Source organism: Somniosus microcephalus, chromosome 34 (genome assembly GCF_052327205.1).
Source record: "Somniosus microcephalus isolate GS21.2 chromosome 34, FLI_Smic_1.0, whole genome shotgun sequence".
Classification (NCBI taxonomy): Eukaryota; Metazoa; Chordata; class Chondrichthyes; order Squaliformes; family Somniosidae; genus Somniosus; species Somniosus microcephalus.
The window spans coordinates 533,646-553,444 of NC_141020.1; the positions used below are offsets into that span (position 1 = coordinate 533,646).

Sequence of the window (19,799 nt, forward strand, 5' to 3'; positions counted from 1 at the left end):
AGTGTATTTGGATTTCCAAAAGGCATTTGACAAGGTTCCACACAAAAGATTACTGATCAAGATAAAAAATCACGGGATTGGGGGTAATATACTGGCATGGGTGGAAGATTGGCTATCTAACAGAAAACAAAGAGTTGGGATAAATGGTTCGTTCTCGGGCTGGCAATCAGTAACTAGTGGTGTTCCGCAGGGGTCAGTGCTGGGACCCCAACTCTTTACAATCTATATTAACGATTTGGAGGAAGGGACCGAGTGCAACATATCCAAGTTTGCCGACGATACAAAGATGGGAGGGAAAGCAGTGAGTGAGGAGGACATAAAAAACCTGCAAAAGGACATAGACAGGCTAAGTGAGTGGGCAGAGATTTGGCAGATGCAATATAATGTTGGAAAGTGTGAGGTTATGCACTTTGGCAGAAAAAATCAAAGAGCAAGTTATTATCTAAATGGAGAGAAACTGCAAAGTGCTACAGTACAAAGGGATCTGGGGGTCCTGGTGCATGAAACACAAAAAGTTAGTATGCAGGTGCAGCAGGTGATCAGGAAGGCCAATGGAATCTTGGCTTTTATTGCAAGGGGGATGGAGTATAAAAACAGGGAAGTCTTGCTGCAGTTATACAGGGTATTGGTGAGGCCACACCTGGAATACTGCGTGCAGTTTTGGTTTCCATATTTAAGAAAAGATATACTTGCTCTCGAGGCGGTTCAGAGAAGGTTCACTCGGTTGATTCCAGAGATGAGGGGGTTGACGTATGAGGAAAGGTTGAGTAGGTTGGGCCTCTACTCATTGGAGTTCAGAAGAATGAGAGGCGACCTTATCGAAACATACAAGATTGTGAGGGGGCTTGATCGGGTGGATGCGGTGAGGATGTTTCCACTGATGGGTGAGACTAGAATTAGGGGGCATAATCTTAGAATAAGGGGCTGCCCTTTCAAAACTGAGATGAGGAGAAACTTCTTCACTCAGAGGGTAGTAAATCTATGGAATTTGCTACCCCAGAGAGCTGTGGAAGCTGCAACATTAAATAAATTTAAAATGGAGATAGAGATTTTCCTAGCAGATAAGGGAATTAGGGGTTACGGGGAGAGGGCAGGGAAGTGGACGTGAGTCTAGATTCAGATCAGCCATGATCCTATTGAATGGCGGAGCAGGCCCGAGGGGCCATATGGCCTACTCCTGCTCCTATTTCTTATGTTCTTATGGATTGTGTGTGGCTTTAGAGAAAGCTGTGGTGTGTGGACTCTGGGCATTCCTTGTCCGAGGAGGTGAGGGGTTAAACCGGACCCTGTAACACGGGCAGTGTGCCGAGAGGGAGCAGGGATTCAGTCTGCCGATCAGGAGCTACAGTCTCTCCCATGGTTCCTGCTCTCCCTCGCTACGAGCGTCAGGATCCCTGTTCCAACTGAATCACTATTACAAGCTTCAGTCCTTGGAGACGTTTACACAGCACCAGACACTTACAGACCAACTTAACAAAGAAAAATGATTTAAATCTTACAGCAAAGCAATGGATGCTCAGCTCCGACCGCCTGTTACTGAACCGGTCTAGGGAGGGCAGAGAATGTCGAGGGCGGGCAACACCCCATACAGGGGCAGGCGGGAGGGGTGCTGCTTGTGCTGATCTAGACACTGAGAAACTAAAACTTGAAGCCGGGAACGGCTGCGTCTGGCTGCAAAGAGGTTTTATATTTATTAAAAAACGTTAATTTCCCCGCGATGTTGATCTATCCCCTCGTTTGGGACCCGTGAAGTCACACACACCTGGAGGGGGGGTCCTGGGCATGGCTGGTGTAGTCGGAGGTGTCCGGACCCCACTCGTCGTCTCTCTCAACCTGGGAGCTGCACAGGGAACAGAAAGAAACTCACAACATTACTTTTCCTGTCCTGACCCCACCCCCCACACCCCTCCCTCCCCCGAGAGACCCCGTCCCCTCGCCCAAATTCCCACCCCACCCCCTCCCCCAGCCTCCATCCCCTCCCCCACACCCACCCTCCTTCCGCAACCCCGCCCCCACCTTCCCTCCGCCACACCTCACCCAGCCTCCCTCTGCCACCCCTCCCCCAGCCTCCATCCCCTCCCCAGCCTCCTTCCGCCACCCCTCCCCCACCCCTCCCCCTCACCCACCCTCTTTCCGCCACCCCTCCCCCTCACCCACCCTCTTTCCGCCACCCCTCCCCCCTCACCCACCCTCTTTCCGCCACCCCTCCCCCTCACCCACCTTCTCTCCGCCACCCCTCACCCACCCTCCCCTCCCTCACCCTGAGCGTCCCCTCCCCACCTTTCATTCGCCACCCCTCCACCTCCCCACTCTCCATCCCCTCCCCCTCCCTCTGCCCCTCCCCCACCCTCCATCCCCTCCCCCACCCTCCGCCCCCCTCCCCCACCCTCCATCCCCTCCCCCACCCTCTGTTCCCCACCCTCTGCCCCCTTCTCCACCCCCTCCCCTCCCTCTGTCCCCCTCCCTCCACCAACCCCCCGTCCCCTCCCCCTCCATCCCCTCCCCGCTGTCCCCTCCCCCTGCGTACCCTGGGTGTATTGGCTGCGAGGTGCGGGGGTGGTGGTGCGCAGTGCTCGATCTGCAGTCGCGATGCCGCGGCCCCGCTCTCCCGTTAACCGGTTGCTGTAGCGGAGATCTGATCTGGTGAAATGGTAACCAGGTCCAGCGGGGCAGGTCTCCCGAAATCCGTCTGAACAGAGAGGGTGAAATTTTGAAACTTAGAAGTAATTAACACCCAGAGCACACATCAAACACACGGCTTGTACCTGGGAACCGGTGACGGGTGCGTCTCGGTCTGGGTCCGAGATTTGTAATTTGTGCGTTATTACTAGTAAAGTGAGCATGAACTACTGGATTATAAAAACCCAACTGGCTCACTGATGTCCCTCAGGGACGGGGACTTACTGCCCAGCCCAGCCCACAAGTGACTCCGGACCCACACTGTGAGGTTAACCCCGAATGCTATAGGCAATGCTGCTCAGCTAATCAAACCATCGCTAGAGCTCGGTCCGCAGCATCGCCTCAGGGTCCACATCCCAAAACCAAACCAAACAGAAGGTTGTGATTCAAGGGCTGACTCGAATTGTCTGGAGTGAGGGGGTTTTATCGGCCCCACATCGCAGCAAGCTGACCAGGGGGAACGATAAACAGTTTCCATTCAACCCACTATTTCCATCCCATGTTTTTAAACATGATGGACACGCATGTCCCTGCGGAACATTCAGAGCAAACTCTCTCAAACTGATCTTTTGCCTGCAGTGTCTCTTGGCTATTCAACCGAGCTCGCCGTGGAAACAGAGCAAATTCAGCTCATAGTCCAGAGGGATGGCGAGAAATCTGTTCACTGCACAGATCACTCACTTTAAATAAATTTCCCTACTTTCCATTCACTGCGGTTCCCCTCCCCTACTCCCTCCTCCCCCCCATCTCCCCCGTCCCATCTCCCCCACTTCCCCTCTCCCTCCTTTCCCCCTCTCCCTCCATCCATCCTCTTGATAATACCCTTCCCTACCTTTCCCCCTCTCCTTCCATTCTCTCCCATCTATCTTCCCCTCCCAATCCAGATCTCCCCTTCACTCTCCGCCTCGCTCTCCCCCTCCACCCCAGCTCTTCCCCTCCCTCTTGCCCCCCTCCCACCGATGAAAGCTGTATAAAGCTCGGGCCTGTGTCTGGCATTCTGTGAGATGCCTCCTTCGTTTACCTGTGAGTGGAGACGGGCATTTCTGGCAGTCTGGGCCCCAGGCTTTCCCCACCCGGCTGCAACAGCAGATTTGTTTGGTGATGTTCTGCACGACCGGCAGCGAGCAGGTACCGCTCCTCCAAATCCGGTAACAAGGTCCTCTGGTCAATGATATAACCTGCTGCGCTGAAACATTGAAACCACAGCGAGCTGCTTAGTAAACGCAGTGAACACATCACTGAGGCACTAGCAGCCCTCCCATGCCCCACCCTGTGGGACTCTAACCAGCTCCTCCATCACCCTCACACAGCCTGTCCCACTCTCAGATACCAGCTCCTCCATCACCCACACACACAGCCTGTCCCACTCTCAGATACCAGCTCCTCCATCACACACACACAGCCTGTCCCACTCTCAGATACCAGCTCCTCCATCACCCACACACAGCCTGTCCCACTCTCAGATACCAGCTCCTCCATCACCCACACACAGCCTGTCCCACTCTCAGATACCAGCTCCTCCATCACCCTCACACAGCCTGTCCCACTCTCAGATACCAGCTCCCCCATCACCCACACACAGCCTGTCCCACTCTCAGGTACCAGCTCCCCCATCACCCACACACAGCCTGTCCCACTCTCAGATACCAGCTCCCCCATCACCCTCACACAGCCTGTCCCACTCTCAGGTACCAGCTCCTCCATCACCCACACACAGCCTGTCCAACTCTCAGATACCAGCTCCTCCATCACCCACACACACAGCCTGTCCCACTCAGCTATCAGCTCCTCCATCACCCACACACAGCCTGTCCCACTTTCAGATACCAGCTCCTCCATCACCCAGACACACAGCCTGTTCCACTCTCAGATACCAGCTCCTCCATCACCCAGACACACAGCCTGTCCCACTCTCCGATACCAGCTCCTCCATCACCCACACACAGCCTGTCTCACTCTCAGATACCAGCTCCTCCATCACCCTCACACAGCCTGTCTCACTCTCAGATACCAGCTCCTCCATCACCATGAATTGACCATGGCACGGTTACTTAGGCCTCAGGGTGTCAGTGGCAGTTCTTCACAGATTGTTACCCAGTTTCCTGTCAGTATACGCAGTGTCTCCCAACTCTAAACAGGAGGGCAGTGGCGGGAAAACTGGCAGTGGCTTCTGCAGAGCTCCTTCAATAGGGATTTTCTTCAAGGCAAATATTGGGGATTTGATTGGGTGTTGGACAGGTCAGTTGTGGGAAAAGAACCAAAACCTCCTCAGTCTCCTCACTGAGAGTCAGTCCCACAGGCCTGGGCTAGCATTCGCAAGTGGTAGTCAACCCCCTTTTAAAACTTTCTCTCCCCTTTCCACGAGCTAGTCAGAGTAGAAATAGAGGGATATTTCAGATGAATACGTAGCTAGAGGAATGGTGCAAGGGGGAGGGATTCAAATTCCTGGGACTTTGGAACCGGTTCTGGGGGAGGTGGGACCAGTACAAACTGGACAGTTTGCACCTGGGCAGGACCGGGACCGATGTCCTAGGGGGAGTGTTTGCTAGTGCTAGTGCTAATGCTGTTGGGGAGGGTTTAAACTAAAATGGCAGGGGGTTGGGAACCTGTGCAGGGAGACAGAGGAAAGGGAAGCAAGGATAGAAGCAAAAGACAGGAAGGAGAAAAGCAAAAGTGGAAGGCAGAGAAATCAAGGGTGTAAATCAAACAGGGCCACAGTAAATAATATTCTAAAAGGACTAAGAGTGTTAAAAAAAAAGCCTGAAGGCTTTGTGTCTTAATGCGAGGAGCATTCGTAATAAGGTGGATGAATTAGCTGCGCAAATAGATGTAAACGGATATGATATAATTGGGATTACGGAGACATGGCTCCAGGGTGACCAAGGCTGGGAATTCAACATCCAGGTGTATTCAATATTCAGGAAGGACAGGAAAAAAGGAAAAGGAGGTGGGGTAGCATTGCTGGTTAAAGAGGAGATTAACACTATAGTAAGGAAGGATATTAGCTCTGATGATGTGGAATCTGTATGGGTAGAGCTGAGAAATACCAAGGGGCAGAAAACGTTAGTGGGAGTTGTATACAGACCTCCAAACAGTAATGTGGAGGTTGGGGATGGCATTAAATGGGAAATTAGAGACGCGTGCAATAAGGGCACAGCAGTTATTATGGGTTACTTTAATTTACATATAGATTGGGCTAACCAAATTAGTAACAATAGTGTGGAGGAGGAATGCCTAGAGTGTATAAGGGATGTTTTACTGGAATAATATGTTGACGAACCAACTAGAGATCAGGCCTTCATAGACTTGGGTATTATGTAATGAGAAAGGATTAATTAGCAATCTTGTTGTGCGAGGCCCCTTGGGGAGGAGCGATCATAATATGATAGAATTCTTCATTAAGATGGAGAGTGAAGTAGTTGACTCAGAGACTAGGGTCCTGAATTTAAATAAAGGAAACTGCAATGGTATGAGGCGCAAGTTGGCTAGGATTGATTGGGGAACATTACTTAAAGGGTTGACAGTGGATAGGCAATGGCAAACATTTAAAGATCGCATGGATGAACCACAGAATTTGTTCATCCCAGTTTGGCATAAAAATAAAACAAAAAAGGTGACTCAACCTTGGCTAACAAGGGAAATTAGATATAGCATAAGATCCAAGGAGAGGACATACAAATTGGCCAGAAAAAGCAGTAAACCTGAGGATTGGGAGCAGTTTAGGATTCAACAAAGGAGGACAAAGGGATTAGTTAAGAGGGGGAAAATAGAGTATGAGAGTAAGCTTGCAGGGAACATAAAAACTGACTGTAAAAGCTTTTATAGATATGTGAAGAGAAAAAGATTGGTGAAGTCAAGCGTAGGTCCCTTGCAGTCAGAATCAGGGGAATTTATAATGGGGAACAAAGAAATGGCTTACCAATTAAATACATACTTTGGTTCTGTCTTCACAAAGGAGGACGCAAATAACCTCCCAGAGATGTCAGGGAACATAGGGTCTAATCAGAGGGAGGACCTGAATGAAATCAGTATTTGTAGGGAAATGGAGTTAGGGAAATTGACGGGATTGAAGGCTGACAAATTCCCAGGGCCTGATAATCTACATCCTAGGGTACTTAAGGAAGTGGCCCTAGAAATAGTAGATGCATTGTTGGTCATCTTCCAAAATTCTATAGACTCTGGCACAGTTCCCATGGATTGGAGGGTAGCTAATGTAACCCCACTATTTAAAAAAGGTGGTAGAGAGAAAACGGGGAATTATAGACCGGTAAGCCTGACATTGGTAGTGGGGAAAATGCTAGAGTCCATTATAAAAGATGCAATAGCAGAGCACTTGGAAAACAGTGACAGGATCGGACAAAGTCAACATGGATTTACAAAAGGTAAATCATGCTTGACTAATCTACTGGAATTTTTTGAGGATGTAACTGGTAGAATAGATAAGGGAGAACCAGTGGATGTGGTGTATTTGGACTTTCAGAAGGCTTTCGATAAGGTCCCGCATAAGAGATTAGCGTGCAAAGTTAAAGCACATGGGATTGGGGGTAAGGTACTGACTTGGATAGAGAACTGGTTGGCAGACAGAAAGCAAAGAGTTGGAATAAACGGGTCTTTTTCCGAGTGGCAGGCAGTGACTAGTGGGGTACCGCAGGGATCGGTCCTTGGACCCCAGCTATTCACAATATATATTAATGATCTGGACGAGGGAACTAGATGTAATATCTCCAAGTTTGCAGACGACACAAAGCTGGGTGGGCGTGTGTGCTGTGAGGAGGATGCCGAGAAACTCCAGTATGATTTGGACAGGTTGGGTGATTGGGCAGAAGCATGGCAGATGCAATATAACGTGGATAAATGCGAGGTTATCCACTTTGGTGTCAAAAACAAGGAGGCAGATTATTATCTGAATGGCAATAGATTGGGAGAAGGGGAAGTGCAACGAAACCTGGGCGTCCTTGTGCACCAGTCGCTGAAGGTAAGCATGCAGGTGCAGCAGGCGGTTAAGAAGGCAAATGGTACGCTGGCCTTCGTAGCGAGAGGGTTTGAGTACAGGAGCAAGGATGTCTTGCTGCAGTTGTACAGGGCCTTGGTGAGACCACATCTTGAGTATTGTGTGCAGTTTTGGTCGCCTTATCTAAGGAAGGATGTTCTTGCCATGGAAGGAGTGCAGCGAAGATTCACCAAACTGATACCTGGGATGGCAGAAATGACGTATGAGGAGAGATTGGGTCGATTGGGCTTGTACTCGCTGGAGTTTAGAAGAATGAGAGGGGATCTCATTGAAACTTATAAAATCCTAACAGGACTAGACAGACTAGATGCAGGAAGGATGTTCCCGATGGTCGGGGAGTCCAGAACCAGGGGTCACAGTCTAAGGATAAGGGGTAAGCCATTTAGGACAGAGATGAGGAGGAATTTCTTCACCCAGAGAGTGATGAACCTGTGGAATTCTCTACCACAGAAGGCAGTAGAGGCCAATTCATTAAATATATTCAAGAAGGAGTTGGATATATTTCTTAAGGCTAAAGGGATCAAGGGATATGGGGAGAAAGCAGGGACAGGGTACTGAATTTGGATGATCAGCCATGATCGCATTGAATGGCGGAGCAGGCTCGAGGGGCCGAATGGCCTACTCCTGCTCCTATCTTCTATGTTTCTATGTTTTTCCAAGTGGCAGGCAGTTACTAGTGGGGTGCCGCAGGGATCGGTGCTAGGACCCCAGTTATTCACAATATATATTAATGATCTAGATGAAGGAACTAGATGTAATAACTCCAAGTTTGCAGACAACACAAAGCTGGGTGGGCGTGTGTGCTGTGAGGAGGATGCAGAGAAACCCCAGTATGATTTGGACAGTTTGGGTGATTGGGCAGATGCATGGCAGATGCAGTATAATGTGCATAAATGTGAGGTTATCCACTTTGGTGGCAAAAAACAGGAAAGCAGATTATTATTTGAACGGCAATAGATTGGGAGAAGGGGAAGTGCAACGAGACCTGGGTGTCATTGTGCACCAGTCGCTGAAGGTAAGCATGCAGGTGCAGCAGGTGGTTAAGAAGGCAAATGGTACGTTGGTCTTCATAGCGAGAGGATTCGAGTACAGGAGCAAGGATGTCTTGCTGCAGTTGTACAGGGCCTTGGTGAGACCACACCTTGAGTATTGTGTGCAGTTTTGGTCACCTTATCTGAGGAAGGATGTTCTTGCCATGGAGGGAGTGCAGCGAAGATTCACCAGACTGATACCTGGGATGGCAGGAATGACGTATGAGGAGAGATTGGGTCGATTGGGCTTATACTTGCTGGAATTTAGAAGAATGAGAGGGGATCTCATTGAAACTTATAAAATTCTAACAGGACTAGACAGACTAGATGCAGGAAGGATGTTCCCGATGGTCGGGGAGTCCAGAACCAGGGGTCACAGTCTAAGGATAAAGGGTAAGCCATTTAGGACAGAGATGAGTAGTAATTTCTTCACCCAGAGAGTGGTGAACCTGTGGAATTCTCTACCATAGAAGGCAGTTGAGGCCAATTCATTAAATATATTCAAGAAGGAGTTAGATATATTTCTTAAGGCTAAAGGGATCAAGCGATATGAGGAGAAAGCAGGGACAGGGTACTGAATTTGGATGATCAGCCATGATCTCATTAAATGGCGGAGCAGGCTCGAGGGGCCAAACGGCCTACTCCTGCTCCTATCTTCTATGTTTCTATGCTTCTGCCTTTCTGCAACCAGTAGCAGGGGTGGGAAACGATGGAGTGACTGTGGGACTGGGACTGTTTCCAATGGAGCAGAGAAGGGCAAGAGATTTCATTGAGATTTTTAAAATTATACAGGTTTGGGGAGTCAGTGATGAGGGTCATCAATTTAAACTGTCACAGAGTGAGGAGTGAGCTTTGGAGAAACCTCTTTACACAGGGAGTTGTTGGAGCTTGGAGTGCTTTGCCACAGGGAGAGGCTGAGGCAGAGACCATTGCATCTATTAAGGCAAAATTGAATAAATATTTGAAGCCGAGGGAGATAAAGGGCTGTGGGGAGAGAGCGGGACAGTGGGATTAGTTTGGGATTGATCCAGGGATATGGGGTGAGAGCGGGGCAGTGGGATTAGTTTGGGATTGATACAGGGCTATGGGGAGAGAGCGGGGCAGTGGGATTAGTTTGGGATTGATACAGGGCTATGGGGAGAGAGCGGGGCAGTGGGATTAGTTTGGGATTGATACAGGGCTATGGGGAGAGAGCGGGGCAGTGGGATTAGTTTGGGATTGATACAAGGCTATGGGCTGAGAGCGGGGCTTTGGGATTGATACAGGGCTATGGGGAGAGAGCGGGGCAGTGGGATTAGTTTGGGATTGATACAAGGCTATGGGCTGAGAGCGGGGCAGTGGGATTAGTTTGGGATTGATGCAAGGCTATGGGGAGAGAGCGGGGCAGTGGGATTCATTTGGGATTGATACAGGGCTATGGGGAGAGAGCGGGGCAGTGGAATTAGTTTGGGATTGATACAGGGCTATGGGGTGGGAGTGGGGCCGTGGGATTCGTTTGGGATTGATACAAGGCTATGGGCTGAGAGCGGGGCAGTGGGATTAGTTTGGGATTGATGCAAGGCTATGGGGAGAGAGCGGGGCAGTGGGATTCATTTGGGATTGATACAGGGCTATGGGGAGAGAGCGGGGCAGTGGGATTAGATTGGGATTGATACAGGGCTATGGGGAGAGAGCGGGGCAGTGGGATTCGTTTGGGATTGATACAGGGCTATGGGGTGGGAGTGGGGCCGTGGGATTAGTTTGGGATTGATACAGGACTATGGGGAGAGAGCGGGGCAGTGGAATTAGTTTGGGATTGATACAGGGCTGTGGGGAGCGAGCGGGGCAGTGGGATTAGATTGGGATTGATACAAGGCTATGGGCTGAGAGCGGGGCAGTGGGATTAGTTTGGGATTGATACAGGGCTATGGGATTAGTTTGGGATTGATACAAGGCTATGGGCTGAGAGCGGGGCTTTGGGATTGATACAGGGCTATGGGGAGAGAGCGGGGCAGTGGGATTAGTTTGGGATTGATACAGGGCTATGGGGAGAGAGCGGGGCAGTGGGATTAGTTTGGGATTGATACAGGGCTATGGGCTGAGAGCGGGGCAGTGGGATTAGTTTGGGATTGATACAGGGCTATGGGGAGAGAGCAGGGCAGTGGGATTAGTTTGGGATTGATACAGGGCTATGAGCTGAGAGCGGGGCAGTGGAATTAGTTTGGGATTGATACAGGGCTATGGGGAGAGAGCGGGGCAGTGGGATTAGTTTGGGATTGATACAGGGCTATGGGGAGAGAGCGGGGCAGTGGAATTAGTTTGGGATTGATACAGGGCTATGGGGAGAGAGCGGGGCAGTGGAATTAGTTTGGGATTGATACAGGGCTATGGGGTGGGAGTGGGGCCGTGGGATTAGTTTGGGATTGATACAGGACTATGGGGAGAGAGCGGGGCAGTGGAATTAGTTTGGGATTGATCCAGGACTATGGGGTGGGAGTGGGGCCGTGGGATTGCTCTAGCTATTAGCTGCCATAGACATGATGGGCCGAATGGCCTCCTTCTCTCGTATTATTTTCAGTCTTGATGTACTTCTGCAGGTTGGAGCTGAAACTGTGGCTTGGGAGTGGGTGGGGGGAGGGCGGAGCAGATTTGTGTGTCGGTTTTGCTGATTGTACCCGTAGGTAAGGATGTGATGGAGTCTGCCACGTGTTCTGGGGGATGCTGTGCGATCCCGTCCTGTCGCTTTGATCACTTACAGATGCAGCGGCTCTTGGAGGTGTCCTGGACAAAGCCAGGGCTGCACACACAGCTGTAACTGCCTCTCACGTTCAGGCACTTGCCGTTCTGACAGATTCCTGGCAAGGAGCATTCGTTGATGTCTGGAAGAAGCAGAATGAGAGACTTGGCTAGAATGGTCGTAAAGTTACGCTCTGCAGTGGGGGCAGTGCTGGGTCAAAAGCTTATTTCTAGTTTCATGTTTTACGAGCGCTACAATACTGACGGTCAGGATCTCTCTGGGCAATTATTCTATACTTAGTTTTCACGCCTGGATTATTGTTACAAGAGCAAAAATTCTTTGGGAAAGGCTGAAAGTGAGGTGGCATCTGTTTTACCCATCTACAGATTTAATACTCTAGACCAATAATCCTCACCTGCCAGTTAATATAAACAGAAGTGTCGACGCCAGTAACTGTTATTATATAACATAGAGGCTCTCGTGGGACGGTGATGCTGTTTTAGAATGGCAGCACTGTCACACATGCTCAGTGGGATATGGGCAAGTTGGCATCTATTGCCCAACCCCCTGCCGCCCCCTGGTGGCAGTGGGTCTTCTTGAACCACTCCTACTGATGCCGTTAGGTGGAAAATAGGAGCAGGAGTAGGCCATTCGGCCTGTCGAGCCTGCTCCGCCATTCAATATGATCATGGCTGATCCTCTATCTCAATACCATATTCCCGCTCTCTCCCCATACCCCCATTTGGGCCCAGTGACGATGAAGGAACAGCGATATATGTCCACGTCAGAAGGGCATGTGACTCGGAGGGGGAGCTTCGAAGTGACGTTGCTTGTAGTAGAGGTCTCGGGCTGGGAGGTGTTGCCCAGGTAACGGGCTGACTGACCCTCACTGGCATCACACATGAATGGTCAGTGGCCGTGGAATCGTGTCTCAGCAAGTGTTCGTCCCTCAGGAGAGGAGGGGAGGAAACAAGTCAAATGAGAAAGAAAATGTGAATGTTTTTTGATGAAACAAAGGACGCTACCCCTTTAAGTCCACACTCTGGTTCTCTTGTCTAATACTCCACCTTGGTACCAAACTGTTCTTAAAAATGTGTCAAGGTTGGAATTTGATCTGTTCATGCCAGTGCGTAGATTAGTTGGGAGGAATGTGCAGAATGCTTGGAAGGGGTAGGGAGCGTCATGCATCAATGTAGACAAGCTCAGACCATGAACCTCCTCTCAATGAACCTGCCAGCGGAGGAAGAGGGGAATGAGATTTTCCAAATACCAAGGCATCAATCCCTGCTCCCAGCCCGATCCAGGCTTTATAATACAGCCTAATTACTAAAGCAGCTTTCAGCTTATTCAAGTCCCCCGTCTCTCACCGGGAGGGGGGATATGGCCTGGAATCTGCTTTGCACTAATCCCTTGTTTAAAGAGTTCTGCTCCTTTTACCCTCATCACCTCCACTGCTGTGCAAACTGAATGGTTAATGTGCTCGCACAGAAAAGGTCCTTTTATTTCTCTCTTCCCATATTCAGTCAATTCACGGAAACTCCCAGCGCTGATCGGGAGAGGCCCAGGCAGCTGTGATGGGTCCAGCAAAATCATCCCTGGGAACGCAAACTCTTCTACGAGTAGCCTGTCAAAGAGCTATTCTTCATGTCTGAGCCCAGATAGTGAGTGTTCGCAGTGAGTATTCAAACATGGGGAACATCACAGTAGTTTGATGCAGCCATGGTGCACACACACTGCAGCAGATCATCACTGCGCAGTCCGGCCTGTAGCCCCGAGGCCAACTGTAGTGCCCCGAATGCAGCCCTATCCGAGACCAGTAAAGAGCAGCACAGGCTGGGGATGGGGCCTGCGAGCTTCCCAGCTCGTGTGGCTCAGTACCACCCAGAATCATGCTAATACCCAGTGAGTTGTGGGGGGAGTGGGGCCGAGAATTTCACATGTTCGGGCTCCATTACCTCGACATCGTCCATCCGCGGTTTGCTCGAATCCCTGGGGGCAGTCATTTCCTGTAGAATTAATTATCAGAATGTTAAACACAGAGAGGAATCGGGAAAAGGCTGGGAGGAAATCAAAATGAGCGATTGAGTGGCTGAGCGTGTCAAAGACTGGACCCAGAGCACCCGATGCCTTGCCATGGGCTCTGTGTCCTGTGGCCATGTGTACGAGGACACCAGGAGCTATAATGGACCCTTCCTGTACACAGCAGGTTCTGAATCACAGTGAACAAGGCCCACCTCACACATCCAACACCCCGGCCCCCAGGATCGCACCATCCGTTACACATCATCGTGTTCCTGAACTTGCGAACATGGTGAGCAAGGGTCGATGGGCCTTGCCTTGTGGGGGTTCCATGCAAACATTCCATTTGGGGCCACTACATTTTACTACACAATCATCTCCCTCGATCCACTCAGTGGAGGCGATAGTTTGCTCTGCTCAGAGGGGGAAGGAGCATCGAGGGGATGCAGAGGAGGAGGGGAGAGGAGGGAGTGATGGGGTGAGGGAGGGGAGGAGGAGGGGAGAGGAGGGAGTGAGGGAGGGGGAGGAGGAAGGAAGACTTGCATTTATATAGCGCCTTTCACGACCTCAGGACGTCCCAAAGCGCTTTACAGTCAATGAAGTATTTTGTAGCGTAGTCACTGTTGTAATGTAGGAAACATGGCAGCTAATTTAGGCACAGCAAGCTCCCACAAACAGCAATGTGATAATGACCAGATAATCTGTTTTTGTGATAATGATTGAGCAAGGCCACCAGGGATAACTCCCCTGCTCTTCTTCGAAACAGTGCTGTGGGGACTTTTACATCCACCCAAGAGGGCAAACGGGGCCTCGGTTTAACGTCTCATCTGAAAGACAGCACCTCTGACAGTGCAGCCCTCCCTCAGTACAGCGTTGGAGTGTCAGCCTAGATTTGGTGCTCAAGTTTCTGGAGTGAGGCTTGAACCCACAACCTTCAGAGGCGAGGGTGCTGCCCACTGAGCCACAGCTGACATCCTAAGTAGGGGGAGGGGAGAGGGGGTGGGTGAGGGAGGGGTAGGGCGGAGGAGGTGGGTGAGGGAGAGGGGAAGGGCGGAAGGGGTGAGAGAGGGAGAGGAGGGGAGGGGGGAGAGGGGGTGGTCGTTGCACCTAAGCCGATCCTGCCCTTACCTGCACGTTCAAGAAGGGGTCACTGTCAATGTTCCCTCTAAGCTGCGCAGTAATGGGAAAGGTCCCGCACAGGCCGCTCACTGACTTTTCCATTCTAAATACCGCGCATACACAGAAACTTAAAGGGACCTCACAGTAAAAGAAACAATGCACGCAGAGCAAAGCACCGCTTCCAAGGAATATCGGTCACGGTGTAGCGTTTGGAGCTTACTGGACTGGAATCACGGTCGATATCTGACTGGGCTTTGAACCCGAGCTATTCCCAGTCTCTACATCTCTTTCTCTGTCACAGGAGGAGGAGGAGGCTGTATCGCACTACATGCCAGGAGCCTGGTGCAGGAGTGCAGTGAACACGTTCCATATGAGAAGCAGTCTGTTCACGCACAGCACACCTCACACATGAGAACAATTAGTTCTGGAGATCCGATGATTCGTAGAATTTACAGTCAGCCAGCTGTCAGCCTGTAACTGTACATATTTTAAATTACTCCCTTGTTTAAGAGAGAGCTGCAATGGTGACCAGAAGATCTCAGCATCGATTTCCGGGCCGTGCTCAGTTTACTGACTTGGCTTCGTGGTTCCCAGGTAGCGAGGAGGAGGCCATTCAGCCTCTTGAGCCTGCTGCCACTTCTATCCAAAGATGCCCCCTGGCCAAGGACAGGATCGGCTTCGAGCGTCACACCCACTGTCGACACTCCCTGTGAGGAGGAGTTGGCAGGGAGCACTGCAGGGTCCCCGTCCCACAGTGGGAGTCAGTGCCTCGCACAGGGAAACACTGGCTTAAACTTTGGCTCAGGAGAGGAGGCAACACTTGAAGATTAAGTCTGCCCGTGACCCACTCAATTTTTAGGCAGATTTCAATAGAAAAAATTAATTTGAAATGGGGATATTAGTGTAGATTTTACAGCCCAGACGCCGGGTTTAAGTTTTCACAGAGTCCGATCATTGAATACAAGGTTTGTTGCTCGTTAAATTGTCTTCACACAAATCAGTTTGTTGAGGTGAAACAAACCAGAAAGGAATGTCTGATAGCAGCCAGGCTGGACAAACCCCGAGCTCCTCAAACCCCGAGCTCCTCAAACCCACTGCCTCCCAAACCCCGAGCTCCTCAAACCCACTGCCTCCCAAACCCCGAGCTCCTCAAACCCACTGCCTCCCAAACCCCGAGCTCCTCAAACCCCGACCTCCCCAAACCCACTGCCTCCCAAACCCCGAGCTCCTCAAACCCCGAGCTCCTCAAACCCACTGCCTCCCAAACCCCGAGCTCCTCAAACCCCGACCTCCCCAAACCCACTGCCTCCCAAACCCCGAGCTCCTCAAACCCACTGCCTCCCAAACCCCGAGCTCCTCAAACCCCGACCTCCCCAAACCCACTGCCTCCCAAACCCCGAGCTCCTCAAACCCACTGCCTCCAAAACCCCGAGCTCCTCAAACCCACTGCCTCCCAAACCCCGAGCTCCTCAAACCCCGGCCTCCCCAAACCCCGAGCTCCCCAAACCCACTGCCTCCCAAACCCCGAGCTCCTCAAACCCACTGCCTCCCAAACCCCGAGCTCCCCAAACCCACTGCCTCCCAAACCCCGACCTCCCCAAACCCCGAGCTCCCCAAACCCCGAGCTCCTCAAACCCCGACCACCCCAAACCCACTGCCTCCCAAACCCCGAGCTCCCCAAACCCCGAGCTCCACAAACCCACCGCCTCCCAAACCCCGACCTCCCCAAACCACCGCCTCCCCAAACCCCACCGCCTCCCCAAACCCCGAGCTCCCCAAACCCCGAGCTCCCCAAACCCCGAGCTCCCCAAACCCCGAGCTCCCCAAACCCCGACCTCCCCAAACCACCGCCTCCCAAACCCCGACCTCCCCAAACCCCGACCTCCCCAAACCACCGCCTCCCCAAACCCCACCGCCTCCCCAAACCCCACCGCCTCCCCAAACCCCGAGCTCCCCAAACCCCGAGCTCCCCAAACCCCGAGCTCCCCAAACCCCGAGCTCCCCAAACCCCGACCTCCCCAAACCCCGACCTCCCCAAACCCCGAGCTCCCCAAACCCCGAGCTCCCCAAACCCCGAGCTCCCCAAACCCCGAGCTCCCCAAACCCCGACCTCCCCAAACCCCGAGCTCCCCAAACCCCGACCTCCCCAAACCCCGAGCTCCCCAAACCCCGAGCTCCCCAAACCCCGAGCTCCCCAAACCCCGAGCTCCCCAAACCCCGAGCTCCCCAAACCCCGAGCTCCCCAAACCCCGACCTCCCCAAACCCCGAGCTCCCCAAACCCCGACCTCCCCAAACCCCCCGCCTCCCAAACCCGACCTCCCCAAACCCCGAGCTCCACAAACGTCGAGCTCCCCAAACCCGCCGCCTCCCAAACCCCGAGCTCCCCAAACCCCGACCTCCCCAAACCCCGAGCTCCACAAACCCACCGCCTCCCAAACCCCGAGCTCACCAACCCACTGCTCCCCAAACCCATTGCCTCCCAAACCCAGAGCTCACCAAACCCAGACCTCCCAAACCCACGCCCCCCCCAGAACACTCCGCCTCCTGAACCCACCCCTCCCGAACCCACCCCCCCCGAACCCACGCCCCCCCAGAACCCTCCGCCTCCTGAACCCACCGCTGATCATCAGCAACACTGCTCAGAGTCAGACACGCACCGTGCTAGAGTTTAGAGAAACATGTCGAGAGTGAGGGAGTATTGGCTCTGGGCAGCTTTCTGAGACCTCACCCAGGACCATTCTTCGGCATCACAGGACACTCGACTGTGGGGGTCGCACTATCGCGCCCATCCTGACCTGACTCTGACACTCCAACATTATCCATTATCAGCCAGGGGCACTGGATAGCCTTCTGGGGCAGGGACATAGGAACAGGAGGAGGCCACAGTGCGGACCGGAGCGGAGGCGGAGGCAGCTGAGCGGCGACTTAAATAAAACCAAAAAACAAAGAGGTGCAGGTAGGTGATTGGTTGGTGAGTATTACAGCTCTTTTGTTCTCTAGGTTAGGGAAGTGGATTAAATTCAGAACTGGGAGAGTATTAACTACTATAACTTTATTGAATTAATAACAAATAAATTAACTAATTAAAACTAAAAATTAAAAGTAAAAATAATCGTTTGAAGTATAAATCGAGCGGGAGGCCCAGAGAGAGCGCAGACCGGAGCAGCAGTGGGAGCGAGGAGTCATAGAGTTTTACAGCACAGAAAGAGGCCCTTCGGCCCATCGTGTCTGCGCCGCCCATCCATCCCTGTCCAGTCTAATCCCATTTTCCAGCATTTGGTCCATAGCCTTGTATGCAATGGCATTTCAAGTGCTCATCCAAATGCTTCTTGAATGTTGTGAGGGTTCCTGCCTCTACCACCCTTTTAGGCATTGAGTTCCACATTCCAACCACCCTCTGGGTGAAAAAGTTCCTCCTCAAATCCCCTCTAAATCTCCTGCCCCTTACCCTGAATCTATGCCCCCTTGTTATTGACCCCCCTACTAAGGGGAAAAGTTCCTCTTTATCTACCCTATCTATGCCCCTCATCATTTTGTACACCTCAATCAGGTCCCCCCTCAGCCTTCTTTGCTCCAAGGAAAACAACCCCAGCCTGTTTAGTCTTTCTTCATAGCTGAGGCGCTCCATCCCAGGTAACATCCTGGTGAATCTTCTCTGCACCCTCTCCAAAGCAATCACATCCTTCCTATAGTGAGGCGACCAGAACTGCACACAGTACTCCAGCTGTGGCCTCACCAGCGTTTTGTACGGCTCCATCATAACCTCCCTGCTCTTATATTCTATGCCTCGGCTAATGAAGGCAAGTATCCCATATGCCTTTTTAACCACCTTATCTACCTGTTCCGCTGCCTTCAGGGATCTATGTACATGTACACCAAGGTCTCTGACCCTCTGTACTTCCTAGGGTCCTACCACTCATTGTGTATTCCCTTGCCTTATTTGTCCATCCAAAATGCATCACCTCGCACTTTTCAGGGTTAAATTCCATTTGCCACTTTTCCGCCCATCTGACCAACCCGTTTATATCGTCCTGTAGCCTGAGGCTTTCCTCCTCACAATTTACCACCCCACCAATTTTCGTGTCATCTGCGAACTTACTGATCATACCTTTTACATTCTCATCCAAATCATTTATGTAGATCACAAACAACAAGGGACCCAGCACCGATCCCTGAGGTACCCCACTGGACACAGGCTTCCAGTCACAAAAGCAACCTTCGACCATCACCCTCTGCCTCCTGCCACTCAGCCAGTTTAGGATCCAACGCGCCAAGGCACCCTGGATCCCATGGGCTCTTACCTTCTTGACCAGTCTCCTATGCGGGACTTTGTCAAAAGCTTTACTGAAGTCCATGTAAACCACATCCATAGCATTTCCCTCATCCACCCCCCTAGTCACCCCCTCGAAAAATTCAATCAGATTTGTCAGACATGATTTACCCTTGACAAAGCCATGCTGACTATCCCCGATTAATCCTTGCCTCTCCAAGTGGAGACTAATTTTGTCCCTCAGAATTTTTTCCAATAATTTCCTGACCACAGATGTTAGACTCACTGGCCTGTAATTCCCTGGTTTATCCCTGCTACCCTTCTTGAATAATGGTACTACATTAGCTGTTCTCCAGTCTTCTGGTACATCCCCTGTGGCCAGAGAGGTTCTGAAAATTTGTGTCAGAGCCCCTGCAATCTCCTCCTTTGCCTCCCACAGCAGCCTGGGATACATCTCGTCCGGGCCTGGAGATTTATCCACTTTTTGGCCTGCTAAAACCGCTAGCACCTCCTCCCTCTCGATGCTAATATGTTCAAGTATGTCACAGTCCCCTTGCCCGATTTCTATGTCTGCATCGTCTTTCTCCATAGTGAACACAGATGCAAAAAATTCATTTAAAACCCCGCCTACATCATCTGGCTCTACACACAGATTGCCACTTTGGTCCCTAATGGGCCCTACCCTTTCCCTGGTTATCCTCTTGCCCTTAATATACTTATAAAACATCTTAGGATTTTCCTTTATTTTGCTCGCCAGTGTTATTTCATGGCCCCTCCTCGCCCTCCTAATTTCTTTTTTAAGTATGCCCCTGCACTTTTTATACTCCTCTAGGGCTTCTTCCATCTTTAGTCTTTTGTAACTGCCAAAAGCCCCCCTTTTATTTCTAATGCATTTTTGTATATCCCTTGTCATCCAAGGTTCCCTTTGCTTGTTGGTCCCACCCTTGACCTTT

The 19,799-nt window shown here is 51.4% G+C and overlaps 1 protein-coding gene across 1 annotated transcript in view; it reads right to left on the reverse strand.

Annotated features, from left to right (window-relative positions):
* Positions 1-19,799, reverse strand: part of LOC147096632 (latent-transforming growth factor beta-binding protein 4-like) — a 103,105-nt gene that overhangs the window by 42,926 nt on the left and 40,380 nt on the right. The window contains 5 exon segments of the mRNA XM_085973178.1: positions 1,763-1,840; positions 2,528-2,689; positions 3,701-3,865; positions 11,457-11,579; positions 13,393-13,443. Of these exon segments, the coding sequence (XP_085829304.1) occupies positions 1,763-1,840; positions 2,528-2,689; positions 3,701-3,865; positions 11,457-11,579; positions 13,393-13,443 (579 nt within the window).